Raw genomic sequence first — 20,989 nt, 5'->3', positions numbered from 1 at the left:
GCTGTGATGCTATTGTTTGTGACGTTTTCACAGATAGTCGATCTATGAAGGTGATGCAGGTAACCCAGCTGGACAGAGACACAGTCCTGATCGGTCTGGAGAGTGAGTTCATTCTTTTTTCATTTTTTTTTTCAATAGTCTTCTGTCAGTATCATTTGGTCAGGAACATTGGATGTGCTAGTGTTCTATTCAGAGCGATAAAGACCCTTGAATGAAAGAAAAAAAGCAATGATTGAATTGTGACTGTTTTTCCGTTGTACCTTTGCAGATACTGTGAACATTGTGCACCTGGATGGCAGCCCAAGCAAAGGGATGACCTCAATGTTGACCTTTGACTTTACCATTGAGACTCTTGGTAAGGGAATAGATGCGTTCTGCATTCTAATCATTTAGCTTGGTGTCTGGATTGGAGCAGAAGAGGCTGCTGGGGAGGGAGGGGGGGGCTCATAATGGCTGGAATGGAATGGTTTCAAACATGTGGTTGAGACCATTCCATTGACTCCTTTCCAGCCATTACTATGAGCTGCCCTCCCCTCAGTAGCCTCAAAAGGATTGGAGGTGATTAAATTGTTATTTGCAGTATGTTTGCAGGACAGTGTTCTGGCCTTCTGGAAGCATGGGCTTAAAGGTAGAAGCCTACATAGTGATGAGGTAAGGCAGAACAAGTTTTTCATGCCAGGCCAGCTTTTCAGTATTGTCAGACTCTCCTATTGACAATAAAATGATGTCGTGACGTCTGTGATATTTTTCATAGGTTACACAAGAGATCACGGATGAAAGTCGAATATTCAGAGTCTTGGGAACCTCAAGGCATGTCTCTTAATTATAGGAGTTTGATAGCAATTTGATAACAAAACATTTCTGTCAAATCATTGAAGCAAAATGTAAAAAATGTGTTGCACATTAACATATACTTTCATTCCTCAGGGACATTATCTTGCAGAGTACTCCCACAGACAATCCATCAGCTTTAAGCAACTTGTACATCCTGACAGGTCATGAGAGTAGCTACTGAAGAAATCAGATAATGGAGGACATTCTGTCTCGAGGAAGTACACAGCAGTCTCCTGCTACTCCTAAAAGGACAAGCGCAAAGTCAATAAGGATGGAACAAGGAGCAAAGCTGCTTACAATGGCGAGTTGTTTGCAGAAGAGACACTGCAGGAACTGTCTGAGTTGTGATTGGAGTGGGTCTCCTCAGGCTCTCTTCACATCCATGTGTCAAATGGACCTGTGAATATCAGTGGTTCTTAACATTACCAGTGGTCTAGGCTACATAAAGATCATGGCAAGGATTTAAAACCACACTTGTGTGCATTCATCTGACTGGTTGTGACTGGGAGAGGTTTTTTCCCCAACTGTATCTCAAGACTGTCTAAGTCTGCAGTAACCCAGTACCAGTCTTGACAATACTTCCCATAGGGCTGTGGTGTCAGCACTGAAGGGAAGAAAAGTAGAGGACACAGTGTCCATGGTGTGAGGTGGAAAGCAATGTTATCATGTAGTAGCAGCTCTGTGTGTAGGCTACCTGAGAAGAAGTTATATGCAGTGAAAAACACTTATTCACCATGGGTTGATGCATAGGAGGCTACTGAGGGAAGAATGGCTCATAATAGTGGCCAGAACGGAGCAAATGAATGGCATTAAACACCTGGAAACCATGTGTTTGATGTATTTGATACCATTCTACTGATTCCGCTCCAGTCATTAACACAAGCCCGTTCTCCCAGATTAAGGTTCCACCAACCTCCTGTGGCTGATAGAGAATAAATATGGAAAACATAACAGTGACAGCAATTTATTTTTATTTTTTTAGGGTTCTAATTAACAGTATCAAATGTCAACAATGTAATTTATAGAGGCCTATTAGATTTGTTGTGCTGTGAAGCTGGCTGCTATACTGAAAATAATAAAACTGACCAGATGGATATTTGGTTCCCTGTCAAGCAGGAACAAATCATTCATATACATATGTTTATTTTTTGTCCATATGTTTAAATATAGTCAATTGTTTTGTGCAATAGAAAGAGAAGTAGAGAGTTACTTCGACAACCCCCCAAAAGGTGACAGAAACAGTGACGCAAGTGTCTCTGTACATTCAGTATTCGGCTCCACCCAACTGCTGATAACTTCAGCCAGCCACATCAACGCAGGTCTGACTGACAAGTCGTCGACTGCGTTTGTACTCGCTAAATCCACAGATGAATAGCCTGTCGTAACATCTAAGACATTGCTTTACAACTATTAATTATATATTTTTAACATCTAGGTCGATTGTCATCATGGAACGAAATAGTCGCCTGTTGTTTTGAAGTAGCTAGCTGGGTAACGTTAGCTAGCAGTTAGCTACGACGACTTATTAGCAGTCAAAGATACTGGTAACTAGCTCCTATTTGAGGTTACGTTGTTTTTCCAAAGGAAAAAAAGGTTGCTACGTCTAACTAGCGAATAACAAAAAGCTAACTACGTTAGCTAGCTAGTCTAGCTAGCTAAAACTATTCAATTGGTTGGCTTTCTGTTATTCCTTTGGATGCGGAAGATGGCCCAGTCACCGGGTGCGGTGCAAGTGCCTGGGATGCAGGTAAGTGGAGGCCTCCAACTTTTTCTACAACGAAACCAGTTAGCTAGCTTGTGGCTAGCTGTGAAGCTAGTTAGCCAACGTTAGCTAACTTTCAAGGCGTTGCTAGTTAGTTCTAAAGTTACACACTAGTTAACTAACGTTACATTTTGTAACTAGCTGTCTCGGTGGTTGGCTTGCTAGATCGGTTTTGAGGGGCATTATGACACAAACAAATCAAAGTCAACTTGCTACCTTTTATTAGCACTCAGGACCGCAGGTATTCAACGACAGTTCAGTGGAAGGAATGACAAATGTCTGCCATTGTGTAACAGGTGAGCTAAATGACCTAACGTTAGCTTAGCTTGCGTGGACTATCTGCTTGCCATGTTTAGTATCTAGTTAACGTTAGTTGTCTAGAGAAGAAGTACCAGAGGTCTTTAGCTATATATTTTGAGGGTGGCGTTGGTCATCTTGGTAATCAAGGAAAGGTTAGTTGGCTAATTGGTAGGTGACGTTTCATAAAGGCACAAGTGTTCACCTCTGGTCGCCTGAAATTATATTTTGTGTATTCCTTGCCTTGGCAAATTTAGCTATACATGTCATTGTTTAGGCGGTCATAAGGTCACCGTTCCCTAGATTTGTGACTTGAAATAGGCCTAAGCCACTAGCTACAACTGCTGCTCTCCATTTACAGCCTGTAATCTGACATGGGTGAGAACCTTTAAGTGCAATAATGTTAGCGACATTATTTGGGCCCGTCTGTCATTGATGTGAACATCAGAGGGAAGATTGCTCCATGAGAACATGTGTGTGGAGCTATAAGACTACAGTTGAAACTGGAGCAGCAGTATGACAAGGTAGCATGTCAGGTGAACAGGTCAGGGTTCCATAGCCACAGGCAAAACAGTTGAAACTGGAGCAGCAACATGACCAGGTGGGACAGGGACAGCCAGGAGTCATCAGGCCAGGTAGTCCTGAGGCATGGCCCTAGGGCTCAGGTCCTCGGGGAGAGATGGGAGAAATAGAGGGAGCATACTCAAGTTCACACAGGACACAAGATAAGACAGGAGAAATTCACCAGATAGGACAGACTGACCCGAGACCCCCGGCACATAGACTATTGCAGCATAGATACCAGAGGCTGAGACGGGGGTCAGGGCAGACTGTTGCCCTGTGATGATACCCCCGGACAGGGCCAACCAATATAACCCTGCCCACTTTGCCAAAGCACAGCAAATGAATTCCTATCCAACTGTCTGTCTCCAGGGAGATCAGCAGCTCCCCTCTCCCATATGATTTCCTGTTGTTTTCTCATGTAGCCTGGTCATTAAGGCCTACCCGGAGTCCAAAGTCTGACGCTAAATCAGGCAGCAAGCCTTAATGTCTTGTGAAACTGGTATGATACTGCCAACTATGACCAGTAGCATTGGTCATGTTGAAGTGTTGTTCTGTAAGCTTGTAGAGGGTGTGGCCTGAGTTGAAGTATTCCTTACCCTCTTGTCATCACCCTGGCTTCCTGTGGGTAACACCTGAGGTGGAGCTAGGCTAGTTGTCAACAGTGCAGGAAAATTGAAACGGCTCATTAGGACTGTTTGTGCACGTGTGTATGTTAGGCTAAATGTTTAGCATGCTGCATATTCTCTCCACAGTGTGCATAGGGGCCTGTTCTCTAAAGCTTTTAGTTTTGAATATATAAAAAAAGTTGATGCGTGAGACAAGGGGGCAGGCAGGATACAGCCTCCTATCGCTGCTCTGGCCCTCTGTGACGCCATGAGCCGCGCTCTGCTCATCCAGACGTTGACACTGGTGCCATTCTAGGTAGTGCTGTCACACTGGAGCACAACACGCCCAAAGGTGTTGAAAGACAAGGAAGTCCTCTAGCCCTGCCTCTGTGCCAGGCAGTGCTATTAATAGTCAGGGCAGGGCTAAATCAAGGCTGATGCCTCTGACTTCTTCCACACTATCCAGATGAATAAATACACTAAGTCTGCCTTCTGGAACTGGAACCTCATTCTTCCTGTGTCAGGCGAGGTAGAGGGGTCGTGATGGTGTCATGATGATATCAAGAGACGTCTGCTTCCCAGTGTTCTCAAGGCAGCACTCTCTCACCTTTGCTGAATTTGAAATGTTCCACATTTTGAACGAGGAAAGTTTTTTTTATAATAAGCTTAACAGAGAAGAAAGTGTGTCATTTATTTGGATCCACCAGGCTCCTTTTGGAAACAGTGCAGATTTATATGGATTTTCCTAATTGGGTATTTTTTATAAAATAGTTGATCATCAGTTTTATGTAATGGCCTATCAATAAAATGTCTTATTTTTTTTAAACCTGATCCAACAGTATAAACTAGCTACATAACTTGTATGTCCTCGTCTCTCGACCTTCAGAACAGCCGGACGGACCCTGAGGAGCTGTTCACCAAGCTGGAGCGTATTGGGAAGGGCTCCTTTGGCGAGGTGTTCAAGGGCATCGACAACCGTACCCAGAAAGTGGTGGCCATCAAGACCATAGACTTGGAGGAAGCTGAGGATGAGATGGAGGACATCCAGCAGGAGATCACCGTGCTCAGCCAGTGTGACAGCCCCTACGTCACCAAGTACTACGGCTCCTATCTCAAGGTAACACACACTGCTTACTAGGAATTGATTGACAAATACCTGAACACAAGCAGTTAACAAAGCGTAGGCCCCACAGACTCTAGCATACAGCTTGCTGTTGCTTGGTGGAATGTTATCTCATACTTGGAGACCTCGGGCAATATTACACTCACAGCTGGGAGTGTAAATCAGCTACAATTCAACAGGTGTTAATGTCTGTTCCTTCAAAATGATAGTGGATCAGTCTGTACCACAGAAATACAGTGTCACTTATCAGAAGACCCCTCTTTTACTATTTTACAATACCTGTATTTCTAGAAGAGGGAGATGTGATTTAACCCTGGTTAAATACCCCAGGGCCTTGAAATTTTACAATAACTCAGTGGAGGCTTTCATAAAAATATTTTTTTATATAAAACTATTCTAAATATATTGTCACCAAATAACTGATTTAAAACACACTGTTGTACAATGGTCTACAGTAGCCTCAACAGCAGTCTGTAGGGTAGCGCAATGGTGTAGCCGGAGGACAGCTATTTTACATCCTCCTCTGGGTACATAGACTTCAATATAAAACCTAGGAGGCTCATGGTTCTCACCCCCTTCCATAGACTTGCACAGTAATTATGACAACTTCCGGAGGACGTCCTCCAACCTATCAGAGCTCTTGCAGCATGAACTGACATGTTGTCCATCCAATCAAAGGATCAGAGAAGGAATCTAGTACTGAAAGCACAAGCTACACCTAGCTACTGTAGCACTGCAGTGCATAAAATGTGGTGAGTAGTAGACTCAAAGAGAGAGCGGGACAATAGTTGAACAGTTTTTAACAAATTCCTTAAATTGAGGAGCAGCAGGAGTTTCATTTTCACACTGTGCTAGCTAATGCAGCTAATTTAGCCTACTCAACAACCTGACTCAGAGGAATGATATTTGTTAGCTAGATGGCTAATGTTATCCAACACTCCAACTTTTCCAAATCATTAAGTCCATGTAAGCTTTCGGTTTTATAAATGTATTGCCACCAGGGCCCGCTGGTGTAACTGCTTGTTGTACACTACTGCGTGATTGTACACATGGATTGGATTGTGGGTTTACTAACTCGTTAGTTTTAGTAGCTATTTTGACTATGATGGTGACTATCTAGGCTGTGTAGCGGTTATGGTATGAAGGTTTGGCTTATAGAGGTTTGTTCGCCTGGTCACAGACAGCTGTTGTGTTGTGCACAGAATTCCACAAGCAAAGGAAAAATGTGAGAGGCGAGCAGGTGGATGTGGTGTTGCTGTTTTATGACTATGAACGTGAACTGTGGGTGTATTCCACCAATTCTGTTGCAAAACATTTCTTGAATGAAATGAAATGGGAATGGATCTACCTGAATTTGTCCAAAATAAACTTGTTTGGACTAATGATTACATCCTAGATCTGCTAAATGCAGGCAAGAGTGTGCAAGGCGCTATTCAATGTGTCAATGTCTGTCACCTTGATTACTCCAATTTTTGTCGCGGCCTATTTTTATAAACATTAATTTGTAGGCTAGGTTGTAGCACCCTCATGATGTGTATAGGCAGGCCTGGCATTTTGTTATTTTTAGGGACAAGGGGATTTGGCCTTCTAGAGGTGCCCATCTGCTAGGGCACCAAGGCCATTAACCAAAATAGCCAATTAATTTGATTTGGAAAAACAGTAGTAATTCTTTTAAAAACATAAGCATATGTAAATGTCCATAAATAATTAGCCTACATGTTGAAGTGTAGGTGATAGCCTGTGTTGGCTACAGCCTGTCATGTCCAGACCAACGCTTACATGAGGGAGGCACCAGAAAATGTAGCCAGACTTTAAGGAGACTTTTAATTACATACAGTGCATTCGGAAAGTATTCAGATGCCTTCACTTTTTCCACATTTGTTTCATTTGTCTTATTCTAAAATGGATCAAATAATTTATCTACACACAATACCCCATAATGACATAGCGAAAACAGGTTATTAGAAATTTTTGCAAATATATATATATATATTTTTTAAGTATTTACATATTTATTCAGACCCTTTTCTATGAGACTTGAAATTGAGCTCAGGTGCATCCTTTTTCCATTGATCATCCTTGAGATGTTTCTACAGCTTAATTGGAGTCCGCCTGTGGTAAATTCAATTGATTGGACAGGCACACACCTCTCTCTATATAAGGTCCAAACGTTGACCGTGCATGTCAGAGGAATAACCAAGCCGTGAGGTTGAAGGAATTGTCCGTAGAGCTCCGAGACAGGATTGTGTCAAGGCACAGATCTGGGGAAGGGTACCAAAAAATTTCTGCAGCATTGAAGGTCCCTAAGAACACAGTGGCCTCCATCATTCTTAAAAGGAAGACGTTTGAAACCACTAAGGCTCTTCCTAGAGCTGGCTGCCCGGCCAAACTGCGTAATCGGGGAAGAAGGGCCTTGCTCAGGGAGGTGACCAAGAACCCGATGGTCACTCTGACAGAGCTCCAGAGTTCCTCTGTGGAGATGGGAGAGCTTTCCAGAAGGACAACCATCTCTGCAATACTCCACCAACCAGGCCTTTATGGTAGAGTGGCCAGACGGAAGCCACTCCTCAGTAAAAGGCACATGACAGCCTGCTTGGAGTTTGCCAAAAGGCACTTAAAGACTCTCAGACCATGAGAAACAAGAGTCTCTGGTCTGATGAAACCAAGATTGAACTGCATCAGCCTCATTGCCTTTTAAAATGTTATTGTATTTTTTTTTATGTACAGTGGTTGTATGAATTAGGGATCTATCACATCCCACAACTGTCCCAGTGTATGTTTTGGAATATTTGTTTCTCACACAGAAGGACAAGCTGATCAATAGAACCTGTTTTTTTTGTTTGTACTATGCAGGATAGTAGATTGACACAGGCTAGTGCTTTTTGCTGTTCTTTACTCATCTTGTTGGTTGACAGTCATGTGGACAGTTTTTCTAACATCTTCAATATGCGTATCGGAAATCTAGAAGGACACGTGCCTTTGCATCCCTATTGTCTGGCTTCGCTAGTCGCCTGCTTTGGCTTCGCTAGTCGCCTGCTTTGGCTTCGCTAGTCGCCTGCTTTGGCTTCGCTAGTCGCCTGCTTTGGCTTCGCTAGTCGCCTGCTTTGGCTTCGCTAGTCGCCTGCTTTGGCTTCGCTAGTCGCCTGCTTCGGAGTTGCAATGCCTGTGAGAAGAACTCAATCACGTGACTGGCGTTGGCTAATAAGAAGTGAGATATCTAAGAGAGCCGAGTGAGTGAGTGGTGCTTCGGAGCACAGCGATTGGCAGCTGGGAGAAGGGAATTCAAATTATTATATTCAGCCCCAGGGCATAACGGCCACTTTTTGGCCGCAAGGCCTAGATTTTATTTTTGAGGGCATTACGGTGATGCTGGGAAATTCGGGACTCATGTAGTACCCTAAACTCGATGTTACATTCAGCTGGGTGTATGGAAAATGAATGCCAGTCATCCAACATACTGTAGTAGAAGGCCATGCTCATCAAAAAGTAAATCGTCCTCCCTAATCTTAAACAGCACCGACTGCAACACCTGTATTTCTAGAAGAGGGAGATGTGACTCACCCCTGGTTAAATACCCCAGGGCCTTGAAATGTTACAATAACTGTATTTCTAGGAGAGGGAGATGTGACTCACCCCTGGTTAAATACACCAGGGCCTTGGAATGTTACAATACCTGTATTTCTAGAAGAGGGAGATGTGACTCACCCCTGTATGCTTCATTTTATAGCTAGAGGACTCCTGATATCTCCAGGAGTGATACGTATCTGTTGTTCAGTACTGCCTTTTTGATAGCTAGGGCCATCTACTTTAAGTGCTGCCTGTCTTCCCTGTAGCCTACTTGGTGTGTGAACTGCTGACTGTTCATGAATTGCAGATTGTTGACACATGAATCAAGGGGCAGGGCAGTTTGTGACTTGTTTTGGTAATCAGTGGCGGTTTTGGAGGGGGAGTGGTTTCTTCTCTACTACTTCAGTCTCCCCTGGTTTTTCAGCGGTAGGTGTAAGCAGCAGTCGTGTCAGTGGTGGTCTCATCTGCAAAACTAAGACCATCTTCAAAACAAAGATGGTTCTGCCTTAGTAGTTCGAGGAAGGAACGCGAGGAAGGCGCCACACCACTCTCACATCTTACCTAGTTATTTTCTGATCTCATTTTGCACTTTTGCCGCTTTGACAACTGTGTGGTTTCTAAACCTGTTCACTCCTCTCCCTGTAGGCTTTACAGATGCTCCCCACCCCTTGACTGTAAACCTTCTAATTTAGTGTACTCCGCACACAACCCATGTGGAATTACGGGTCTCTGGCAGTATTTGGAACTGCCGATCTGCGGTAAAGAACGCAGAGTTCATCTCGGCCTATGCTGCCCTTCGGTCCATTGACTTTTTTGGCCCTAATGGAGACATGGATCATCCCAGAGAACACTGCTACTCCAGCTGCTCTCTCTTCATCTGACTATGTTTTATCTCACAGTCCGAGAGCATCTGGTTGTTGCGGTGGTGGTACATGGCTACTAATTTCTCCCTCTATCACCTGTCCATCTCCTCATTTGAATTCCATACTGCCACTAACTTGTCCACTCAAGCTTAACATTGTCATCTCACCCACCAGGTGACCTTGAGTTACTCAATAAGCTTGACACCTTGATGAGCTAATTTCTTGACAACGGCTCACCGCTCTTTGTACTTAGCGACTTCAACCTCCCGACGTCTGCCTTCGACTAATTTATTTTTGAACTCACCCTTTCCCAATCCCCTCCAAATCACAAGGCAGGCAATACGCTAGAGGTTGTTGGCCTACTAATCTCACTGCAACCCCACTCCAGGTCTCTGATTACTACTTAGTTTCCTTTTCTGTCTCCCTTTCCTCCAACCCTAACCACTCAACCCCTACCCAGATGGTTATGCCCCGTCGCAATCTACTTTCTCCTCTCATATCCTATCATCTCTCCCTTCTACTAATTTCCCTCCCGTCTCCTCATTCTGCCTCTTCAAACCTACTCTCCTCCTTTTCCGCATCCTATCACTCGCACTGGCCCCTTTCCTCCCAGCCAGCTTGGCACTATGACAGAATGACTCATTGCGAGCTTACAGAACAGGACTGCAGGCAGCTGAGTGAAAACGGAGGGAAACAAACCATTTTGGAGGACCTAGCAAGCAGACTTGCTTGGGCCAAGAAACATGAGCAATGGACATTAGACCGGTGGAAATCTGTCCAAATGTGAGATTTTTGGTTCCAACCGCTGTGCCTTTGTGAGACGCGGAGTAGGTGAACGGATGATCTCTGCATGTGTGGTTCCCACTGTGAAGCATGGAGGAGGTGAGATGGTGTGGGGGTGCTTTGTTGGTGATGCTGTCAGTGATTTGTTTAGAATTGAAGGCACACTTAAGCAGCATGGCTACCACAGCCTTCTTCAGCGATACGCCATCCCATCTGGTTTGCGCTTAGCGGGACTATCATTTTTTCCCCAGCAGGACAATGACCCAAAACACACCTTCAGGCTGTGTAAGGGCTATTTGACCAAAAAGAGTGATGGTGTGCTGCATCAGATGACTTGGCCTCCACAATCACCCGACCGCAACCTTATTGAGATGGTTTGGGATGAGTTGGACCGCAGAGTGAAGGAAAAGAAGCTAACAAGTGCTTGGCATATGTGTGAACTCCTTCAAGTCTGTTGAAAAAGCATTCCATGTGAAGCTGGTTGAGAGAATGCAGAGTGGTTACTTTGAAGAATCTCAAAGATAAAATATTTTTGGATGGATCACTTGTTTTGGCTACTACATGATTCTATATGTGTTATTTAATCGTTTTGATGTCTTCACTATTATTCTACATTGTAGAAAATAGTACAAATAAGCAATGTCCAAACTAGATTGGTTCTGTTTATATGGAGACTGTTTGGTGCAAAAAATATTGGGTTAAATGCATGTCGAAAAATAAAAAAACAAATGTTTCCCGATCTTTCAGATTTAGGACAGACACTTCAGAACAAACTTCCTTTTTATAATTTTTAAGGTAAGGGGGTTTTATCAGTTCCAATGCAGGGACTCTGTGTATCTGGGCTTCGGTAGAGGGCATTGGTGAGGTTGCCACAGGTTATTTCTATTTGCACGTAAAATAATCTGAATGAATAATAACATCCCCAAACCACTAATTCCTACGATTTAATGGTGTTAAATAAGTGTGAATCAAATTTATTTATGAAGCCCTTACATCAGCTGATGTAAAAGTGCTGTACTGAAACCCAGCCTTAAACCCCAAACGGCAAGCAATACAGGTGTAGAAGCACGGTGGCTAGGAAAAACTCCCTAGAAAGGCCAAAACCTAGGAAGAAACCTAGAGGAACCAGGCTATGAGGGGTGGCCAGTCCTCTTCTGGCTGTGCCGGGTGGAGATTATAACGGAACGTGGCCAAGATGTTCATAGATGACCAGCAGAGTCAAATAATAATAATCATAGTGGTTGTCGAGGGTGCAACCGGTCAGCACCTCGGGAGTAAATGTCCGTTGGCTTTTCATAGCCGATCATTCAGAGAATCTCTACCGCTCCTGCTGTCTCTAGAGAGTTGAAAAAGTAGGTCTGGGACAGGTAGCGTGTCCGGTGAACAGGTCAGGGTTCCATAGCCGCAGGCAGAACAGTTGAAACTGGAGCAGCAGCACAACCAGGTGGACTGGGGACAGCAAGGAGTCATCAGGCCAGGTAGTCCTGAGGCATGGTCCTAGGGCTCATGTCCTCCGAGAATGAGAGAGAATTAGAGAGGGCATACTTAAATTCACACAGTACACCGGATAAGACAGGAGAAATACTCCAGATATAACTGACTGACACTAGCCCCGACACACAAACTATTGCAGCATAAATACTGGAGGCTGAGGCCGAGTATAGCCCACGAAGATCTCCTCCCCCACGGCACAACCCAAGGGGGGGGGTGCCAACCCGGACAGGAAGATCACCTCAGTGACTCAACCCACAAGTGACGCGCCCCTCCTAGGGACGGCATGGAAGAGCGCCAGTAAAGTAGAGAATCCCAGTGGAGAGAGGGGAACCGGCCAGGCAGAGACAGCAAGGGTGGTTCGTTCCTCCAGTGGCTTTCTATTCACCTTCACACCCCTGGGCCAGACTACACTCAATCATAGGACCTACTGAAGAGATGAGTCTTCAATAAAGACTTAAAGGTTAAGACCAAGTCTGCGTCTCTCACATGGGTAGGCAGACCATTCCATAAAAATGGAGCTCTATAGGAGAAAGCCCTACCTCCAGCCATTTGCTTAGAAATTCTAAGGACAATTAGGAGGCCTGCGTCTTGTGACCGTAGCGTACGTGTAGGTATGTACGGCAGGACCAAATCGGGAAGATGGGTAGGAGCAAGCCCACGTAATGATTTGTAGGTTAGCAGTAAAACCTTAATCAGCCCTAGCCTTAACAGGAAACCAGTGTAGAGAGGCTAGCACTGGAGTAATATGATCAATATTTGGGTTCTAGTCCAAGATTCTAGCAGCCGTGTTTAGCACTAACTGAAGTTTATTTAGTGCTTTATCCGGGTAGCCGGAAAGTAGAGCATTGCAGTACTCTAACCTAGAAGTGACAAAAGCATGGATACATTTTTCTGCATGATTTTTGTTATGCTACGTAGATGGAAAAAAAAAGTGGTCCTTGAAACAGTCTTGATTTGTTCGTCAAAAGAGCGATCAGGGTCCAGAGTAACCCAGTTTTATTTGAGACCACTGTACAACCATCAAGATTCATTGTCAGATTCAACAGATGCTTGTTTCTTGGGATCTAAAATGAGCATCTCTGTTTTGTCTGAGTTTAAAAGTAGAACATTTGTCTGAAACACAGGCTTCCAGGGAGGGCAATTTTGGAGCTTCACCATGTTTCATTGAAATATACAGCTGTGTGTCATCCGCATAGCAGTGAAAGTTTACATTGTGTTTCAGAATGACGTCACCAAGAGGTAAAATATATAATGAAAACAATAGTGGTCCTAAAATGGAGCCTTGAGGAACACTGAAATTTACAGTTGATTTGTCAGAGGACAAACCATCCACAGAGACAAACTGATATCTTTCCAACAGACAAGATCTGGCCTGGTTTAGATCTTATCTGTGTAGACCAATTTGGGTTTCCAATCTCTCCAAAAGAATGTGGTGAACGATGGTATTTAAAGCAGCACTAAGGTCTAGGAGCACGAGGACAGATGCAGAGCCTCGGTCTGACGCCATTAAAAGGTAATTTACCACCTTCACAAGTGCAGTCTCAGTGCTATGATGGGGTCTAAAACCAGACTGAAGCGTTTCGTATACATTGTCTCCAGGAAGGCAGTGAGTTGCTGCGCAACAGCTTTTTCTAACATTTTTGAGAGGAATGGGGGATTCGATATAGGCCAATAGTTTTTATATTTTCTTGGTCAATGTTTGGCTTTTTCAAGAGAGGCTTTATTACTGCCACTTTTAGTGGATAGGGAGCCGTTTGTGTTCAACATAGGAGGGCCAAGCACAGGAAGAAGCTCTTTCAGTAGTTTAGTTGGAATAGGGTCCAGTATGCAGCTTGAAGGTTTAGAGGCCATGATTATTTTCATCACTGTGTCAAGAGATATATAGTATTAAAAAACCTGAGTGTCTCCCTTGATCCTAGGTCCTGGCAGAGTTGTGCAGACTCAGGACAACTGAGCTTGGGAGGAATATGCAGATTTAAAGAGGAGTCCGTAATTTGCGTTCTAATGATCTTTTCGTCAAAGAACTTCATGAATTTGTCACTGCTGAAGTGAAAGCTATCCTCTCTTGGGGAATGCTGCTTTTTAGTTAGCTTTGCGACAGTATTAAAAATCCATTTTGGATTGTTCTTATTTTCCTCAATTAAGTTGGAAAAATAGGATGATCGAGCAGCAGTGAGGGTTCTTCGATACTGCATGGTACTATCTTTTCAAGCTAGTCGGATGACTTCTAGTTCAGTGAACTATTTTGTTATAGCAAAGTTGGTAGCAACATGAAAATCTGTTGCAGCTCAAGTTGACTACGAAACCCGCAATGCTTTCTCTGGGCTGACTGGCTAGCTAACGTAGCTACACACAATACCATAGTTAATATCAGCATGTGAAGTAGCTAACTAGCTAGACAAACTGCACTTATAATTTAGGAGTCATCTCAGAGTTCAAGTTGCAGTTCGTGTATGCCCAGAGCTTCATGTGTGTATATATATAGTCATTGGCCCAGAGCCAGTGCAGAGTATGTTGCTATGGCAACTACATCCCTTTTCCCACGTTTCCCATAGACACACAGGGCTCATTGAGACATGGTACTTGGAAGGAGAAACTGAGTTGAATAATTTGGTACAATGTTTAGGTTGAGCACATCTAAACCAAATATATATTTTGTCAGGTCGTAAACGGGTGGATGTGTTCTAGACAGTATGCCCATACCATCTAAGTTATTGGCTAATTATGGGGATCTGGAGTGCAGGTAATTGTTTTAAACGTTATGAAATGGGATACAACACTGTCCAGTGACGAGAATCATATGGCTATGACAGGTTCCTATACAATTTCCTGATTTTCAGACTGATCACTTAGCGGCAGGTAGCCTAGTGGTTAGAGCGTTGGACTAGTAACTGAAAGGTTGCAAGATCAAATCCCCGAGCTGACAAGGTAAAAATCTGTCATTCTGCCCCAGAACAAGGCACTTAACCCACTGTTCCTAGGCCGTCATTGAAAATAAGAATTTGTTCTTAACTGACTTGCCTGGTAAAATAAAAAAATATCATGGGCATTTTTATTTTACCCAAATTGACAGAAGTTTCATGATTTTTATTTCTGGGGGTGGTTTATCCCTTTGTCATTTTATGTTTATTGAATAGAGAGGTAGAGATGGCGTGGGCTGGATTCAAACCCATGCTGCAGCGGTACATTGTGTACCAGAGGCAACTGCCTAGACCTCTAGGCCATCCTAAGACATTCTGCATGGAACAACATGTTTACAGCCATGTGTATCCCCTAGGAAGAGGTTGGTATTAGAATGTCTAATGAGTCTCTCTCTCTCTCTGTACAGGGCAGTAAACTATGGATCATTATGGAGTACCTTGGTGGTGGCTCAGCTCTGGACCTGGTAAGAGATGCAATATGTGAACATGTACAATGTCTGTCGGTGGATTTGTCTACTGGGTGTGTTCACTGTGTTTTGTGTGTAGCTGCGAGCAGGGCCCTTTGATGAGTTCCAGATTGCCACCATGCTGAAGGAGATCTTGAAGGGCCTGGACTACCTCCACTCCGAGAGGAAGATCCACAGAGATATCAAAGGTGCGTGTCATCAGCATATAGGATATCTCGGACAGAGGCGAGCTACAGCAGTACAGGGTTAAAGCTGCCATGTCCGTTTTCCATATTGAAACAACAAGGACATTACTTCAAACAATGAACATGTTTTTTTCCTCCCCATCAGACATCATTGCACGGTAGAACAGCAGAATGTCCACATTTTTTGACCACGATTCAGAATCTAACTGCCCAGTTTAAAAACCCATAAGATGTACCTGTGGCGACCAGTGGTGCAGTTTCACCTAATCCTGGACCCGGTTCACACTATTCAACAGCCAGTGAAAAATCAGAGCGCCAAATTCAAAACAACAAAATGTCATAATTCAAAGTTCTCAAACATACGACTATTTTACACCATTTTAAAGGTACACTTCTCCTTAATGTAACCACATTGTCCGATTTCAAAAAGGCTTTACGGCGAAAGCATAAAGTTAGATTATGTTAGGACAGGTACAACACAAGAAAAAACACAGCCATTTTCCAAGCATGAGAGGGGTCACAAATACCAGAAATTCAGCTAAAATTCAGCACTAACCTTTGACGATCTTCATCAGATGACACTCCTAGGACTCAATGTTAGACAATGCATGTATGTTTTGTTCGATAAAGTTCATATTTATATCCAAAAACAACATTTTACATTGGCGCGTGATGTTCAGAAAATATTTTGCCTCCAATACTGCCGGTGAATCAGCACAACAGTTTACAAAAATACTCATCATAAACATTGATAAAATATTAAACTGTTATTCAAATAATTATAGATAACCATCTCCTTTATGCAACTGCTGTAACAGATTTCTAAAAAGCTTCACGGGGAAAGCACACTTTGCAATAATCTGAGTACGGCGCTCAAACATACACCAGGCAATACAGATACCCGCCAAAATCATAAATAGCATTATAAATATTCACTTACCTTTGATCTTCATCAGAAGGCACTTCCAGTAATCCCAGGTCCACAATAAATGTTGTTTTCTTCGATGAAGTCCATCATTTATGTCCACATACCTCCTTGTTGTTTGCGCGTTCAGTTAGCTGCTCCAAATGTAGGAAGCGCGCTCAAAATTTCACGACAAAAAGTTTTAAAAAAGTTCTATTTACGTTCATTGAAACATGTCAAACGTTGTATAGCATCAATCTTTAGGGCCTTTTTAACATAACTTCAATAATATTCCAATGTCTTGGGAAAAAAAAACGTTTTGGAACACATACCTCATCACGTGAATGCGCACCACAAAACTCATGTCATTTTGTCAGTCGCCAACTTCCCGGCCTCCTTGTTTGCTCTCTGTTCACTGCAAAAGCCTGAAACTAGGTTCTAAAGACTGTTGACATCTAGTGGAAGCCTTAGGAAGTGCAAAATGAACCCTAAGTCACTGTGTGTTAGATAGGCAATGACTTGAAAAGACTACAAGAACCAGATTTCCAACATCCTGGTTGGATTTTTCTCAGGTTTTTGCCTGCCATATGAGTTCTGTTATACTCACAGACATCATTCAAACAGTTTTAGAAACTTCTGAGTGTTTTATATCCAAAGCCCGAGTAGTAGGCCGTTTAATTTGGGTACGTTTTTCATCCGGCCGTGAAAATACTGCCCCCTACCCAAGAGAGGTTAATATATCAGGTTGTCTCACCTTTTGTGCCAGTAGTGTGTTTATTAATGTCAGTAATTGCTGTTGACATCATGACTGTGTGTGGTTTGGCAGCGGCCAACGTTCTTCTGTCAGAGTGTGGCGAGGTGAAACTAGCAGACTTTGGCGTGGCGGGCCAGCTGACAGACACCCAGATCAAGCGGGAGACGTTTGTGGGAACGCCCTTCTGGATGGCCCCCGAGGTCATCCAACAGTCTGCCTACGACCACAAGGTTACCAGCTTTCTGTTCTCTTTAGTTTCTTCCTAAATAGTGTCCTACAGATATAAATGATTCGTACAGACATCGACTTGGAGACATAACGCAGCTCTAAGCTCATGAAGGAAGGATAATGCACTAAGCTAACTATTGATTATACTATTAGGGGAAATAGATTGGGGTCATCGCGAGAGGTTGGGACTGCTTATCTAGGGGACTGGAGAGAAGAATGGGCTTGTGTTTAGTGGAAGACACTTAAGTTGAACTCTTTACTTTTCTACAACATAATGATGCTGCCAAATACTGCAATCTTACTCCCACACAATGACTACCTAACACACACTCCCTCCTCCAGGCTGATATCTGGTCTCTGGGCATCACTGCCATCGAGCTGGCCAAGGGTGAGCCTCCCAACTCAGACATGCACCCCATGCGGGTCCTCTTCCTCATACCAAAGAACACACCACCCACACTCAGCGGAGACTTCTCCAAGACCTTCAAAGACTTTATAGACTCCTGCCTCAACAAAGACCCTTCATTTGTAAGTAAAATGCCCAGCTTCCTCCCCACTTTGCGTTATTGAGTGGTAGTCCATTTGGTTGTTCTTGGTAAGCCTGCCTTTAATTGTGGGCTGATTGTCCCTCTGTATAGAGGCCAACAGCTAAGGAGCTGTTGAAGCACAAGTTCATAGTGAAGAATGCCAAGAGGACGTCCTACCTCACTGAGCTGATCGACCGGTTGAAACGCTGGAAGGCCGAGGGACACAGTGATGGAGACTCCAGCTCTGATGACTCTGACTCGTGAGTAGAGAAGGCTCTAAACAATGTATCACTGACTGACGGTTGGTAGAAATGTGATCGAAGACCCTGTCTGAACTAGAGTAAAGTTAAACCTGTAGATGATCCTTCCTGCTGTCTGTCGGTATGTTTCCAGGGAGTCCAGTAACAAGGAGAACAACTCCTCCCAGCCAGGCTGGTCCTTTACTACTGTTCGCAAGAAGAAAGACCCTAAGAAGGTGTCCAATGGAACGGTGAGTTGGCCTCTGTGGGAGGAGTACGAAGAGAATGTTGTGTGTCTATAATGTTGTCCTCTGCTCTCCATTTGATGACAGGACCAAGACCTCCTGAAGAAATCTACCAGCTTGACCACGCTGATTGCCCCAGTATTCACTGAGGTAGGGAAGGGTGAACTCTACATCCGCACTCTTTTATAAGTTGTAACGATGAGTAAATCCTCTATTGTTGTCTGTTTCCACCCCTTCTAGCTGAAGCTGCAGCGCAGGGATGGAGAGATGAAGGGAGTGATGGAGGATTTGGAGAAAAGCATCCACCTGGCTGAGGACATCTGCCCCGGAGTCACAGACAAGATGGTCAACCGCATCGTCGACAAGTTCCAGAGGTGAGTTGGGGGACAGGAGGGGAGTTGGGGGACAGGAGGGGAGTTGGGGGACAGGAGGGGAGTTGGGGGACAGGAGTTAGAGATATAGTGCCATAGACTAGGAGTGGTTGGGAGCTGTGGAGATGACATGTTATAACTTGGAGCAGGTGGCCTTCAACTGTGTTCTTCCTGTGGACTTTCCCATCAGATTGTCTGTCAGTTAGTGGCATGTGGAGGACAGGTTTAGACGCTTGATGAGGACCACGCCTCCAGAGTGCATCATCAGCCTCTATGCCTTTTCCCATCATCCCCCATTCCTTTTCCCATCATCCCCCATGCCTCTCCTCTGATCAGCTCCCCCAGGACCAATGGATGCAGGGAAAGAGGGAGGACTCCTGCTGTGCACACTCACTGATCTTATAACCAAAAGGATATTTTTTAAATGTATATTTGTTGAAATATGTTTTGTTATGCTATTTTATTTAATCCCTTTAAAGTAGGCTCAAGCTAGTGCCCAAAGCAGAGCCTGTTACTGTTATGGTAGTCAATAGTATTTTAGTTTTGTAATATTTTAAGTCTGAGACAAAAAATAAACTCTAAGGTTGCAACATCAATCTTCTGCTGAGTATAAGACATAGCTACTTAAAGATATTTCAATTTTGAATTTATTTTTTACTGCTACTAAAAATGTTTAAGTAGCTATATTTTAGATGTTCAGTGTACTGCACTTGTTTCTGATGTCTAGCTTACCATCTTCATCATGTCACTTGTAGCATTTAGAAACCTGCTGTTTGGAGAACTGCATATCTAGTCAAACCACAGGAGTTCAGTACCTCTCTGCTGAGAGCAAGCCATGGTTGAGGAAAGACTCACACCAGTGAATGTCCAGAGAATCAAAACTTCTGTTTGTGACAATTTGGAAAGGGGTCACTTGTTTGGGCATTGGGGAAAGATTGTATAGGAAATGGGTGGAGGACTTTGCTGCGCAAAAATGTATCACGCCCTCTCATTCCAAAAGATACAAATCATATCTATCTTATGGGATCTTAGCTCTATAAGGGGCAATCCTATTGGAACCTTCAGAGATCTGCTTCTGAAGGAAATATGCACTGCACACACTTTGAAGGGAGTGGAGCTTTTTCTAAATATGCTTGCTAGTTATTTCCCTGTTTCAGACTAGATCTCAAGGGAGACGGGGTACTTTTCTGTCTTAAAGACAATATGCTCTCCCTCTACCAAAAAATACTTGACGAGTGCTCAAGTGAAATGGCAATGTCGGTATTGTGGACGTGTAATGTTTGAAACATTGGTATGAGTCCTTGAGTACTCTCTACTGGGGAGTCGTGTATCTTTGAACAAATCCCAAATAAAGACTTTATTGGGAATTTTATCAGCCAAGCTCAAATGCATACAAAAGGGTGCCATCTTTGGTGTGGTGATGACACTGCCCCTTTTGGAGGAAGTATGCCAACTTAACATCCAACAGTGCCTAAAACTTAAGAATTGCAGTGATATTCTCTATTTAATTGTGGTCATGTATCATCAAATGCATTAAATGGTAATAATACATTTTGCCAGAGTGTTTCAAGTTTTTAAAAGCAATAAGGTATTTGATCATTGCATATTTTTATATTTCCTCAAATGACATGCAGATGGCAAAACTACGATAATTTTTTTTGTTTATATTTCTGTATCTGAACTTTATAATGGAAACCGTGTTGACTTAGCTTTACAGGAAGCTGTCAAATGTATATATTGGATAGTCATTGCTTCAATCGTTAAATTCATTTTGGTTTGGTCTTGAAAAATAAATATTTAAATTATGAATTCCTGTGTTTTATTGATGTAATACCCTTGTTAAAACCAAGTATTACGTTTATTTGTTATAATTAATTGGTTTTAGATTTAAAAGGTGATCGAATTGCTCCTGAATTGTAGTGTTAATGCGTTTCTTTTGAATAAATATTTCTTTAATGTACATGTGAATAGGTTGGTTTAAGTTTTGACCAATAAGGTAGTTTGTTAAGCTGTGGCCAATGGAAGAGTTGACCTGGTTAACAGGAGGCCTGGGAAAGAGAAGTTGAAGAAAGATGGAGAGATATCAGTGTTGGTGAAGAAAAACTATGAAAGAAGACTATAAAAATGGAACAAAACCCATATCTACTGAGATTTGAAGGGAAATACTGATTTTATTGTGTAGAAGAGTATAATTATTTTGTTAATTAAGAAGGACTTCGTAGAGACTGAAGCTACTGTCTCACATTGGAGGTATTT

At 43.2% G+C, this 20,989-nt stretch overlaps 2 protein-coding genes across 3 annotated transcripts in view; both read left to right on the top strand.

Annotated features, from left to right (window-relative positions):
- Positions 1 to 1,968, top strand: part of LOC115204493 (mitogen-activated protein kinase kinase kinase kinase 2) — a 31,971-nt gene extending 30,003 nt beyond the window's left edge. For both annotated transcript variants that reach the window (XM_029770122.1, XM_029770121.1), the window contains exons 28-32: positions 34 to 102; positions 269 to 355; positions 581 to 651; positions 755 to 810; positions 928 to 1,968. In XM_029770122.1, coding sequence (XP_029625982.1) covers positions 34 to 102; positions 269 to 355; positions 581 to 651; positions 755 to 810; positions 928 to 1,015 — 371 coding nt within the window. In that variant the 3' untranslated portion in view covers positions 1,016 to 1,968. The remainder of the gene's footprint in view (positions 1 to 33; positions 103 to 268; positions 356 to 580; positions 652 to 754; positions 811 to 927) is intronic.
- A 144-nt stretch (positions 1,969 to 2,112) lies between these two features.
- On the top strand, positions 2,113 to 20,691 carry LOC115204494 (serine/threonine-protein kinase 26). Its single transcript, XM_029770123.1, has 11 exons — positions 2,113 to 2,581; positions 4,949 to 5,179; positions 15,221 to 15,277; positions 15,360 to 15,468; positions 17,196 to 17,353; positions 17,694 to 17,879; positions 17,990 to 18,138; positions 18,272 to 18,368; positions 18,450 to 18,512; positions 18,603 to 18,736; positions 18,924 to 20,691. Exons 1-11 carry the CDS (start codon positions 2,531 to 2,533, stop codon positions 18,937 to 18,939), a joined length of 1,251 nt encoding a protein of 416 aa, XP_029625983.1. The 5' UTR covers positions 2,113 to 2,530; the 3' UTR covers positions 18,940 to 20,691.
- Positions 20,692 to 20,989: the final 298 nt, after the last annotated feature.

This window comes from Salmo trutta, chromosome 12 (assembly GCF_901001165.1).
Source record: "Salmo trutta chromosome 12, fSalTru1.1, whole genome shotgun sequence".
NCBI classification, from domain to species: Eukaryota; Metazoa; Chordata; class Actinopteri; order Salmoniformes; family Salmonidae; genus Salmo; species Salmo trutta.
This window is presented reverse-complemented; position numbering and strand designations above follow the sequence as displayed.

Excerpts from the sequence above, each read along its gene's own strand:
- LOC115204494 (XM_029770123.1), top strand. The coding sequence starts at position 2,531 with ATGCGGAAGATGGCCCAGTCACCGGGTGCGGTGCAAGTGCCTGGGATG. Across the intron at positions 18,139-18,271 it reads AGCTCTGATGACTCTGACTC|GGAGTCCAGTAACAAGGAGA; the intron begins GTGAGTAGAGAA and ends GTATGTTTCCAG. Across the intron at positions 18,369-18,449 it reads AGAAGGTGTCCAATGGAACG|GACCAAGACCTCCTGAAGAA; the intron begins GTGAGTTGGCCT and ends ATTTGATGACAG.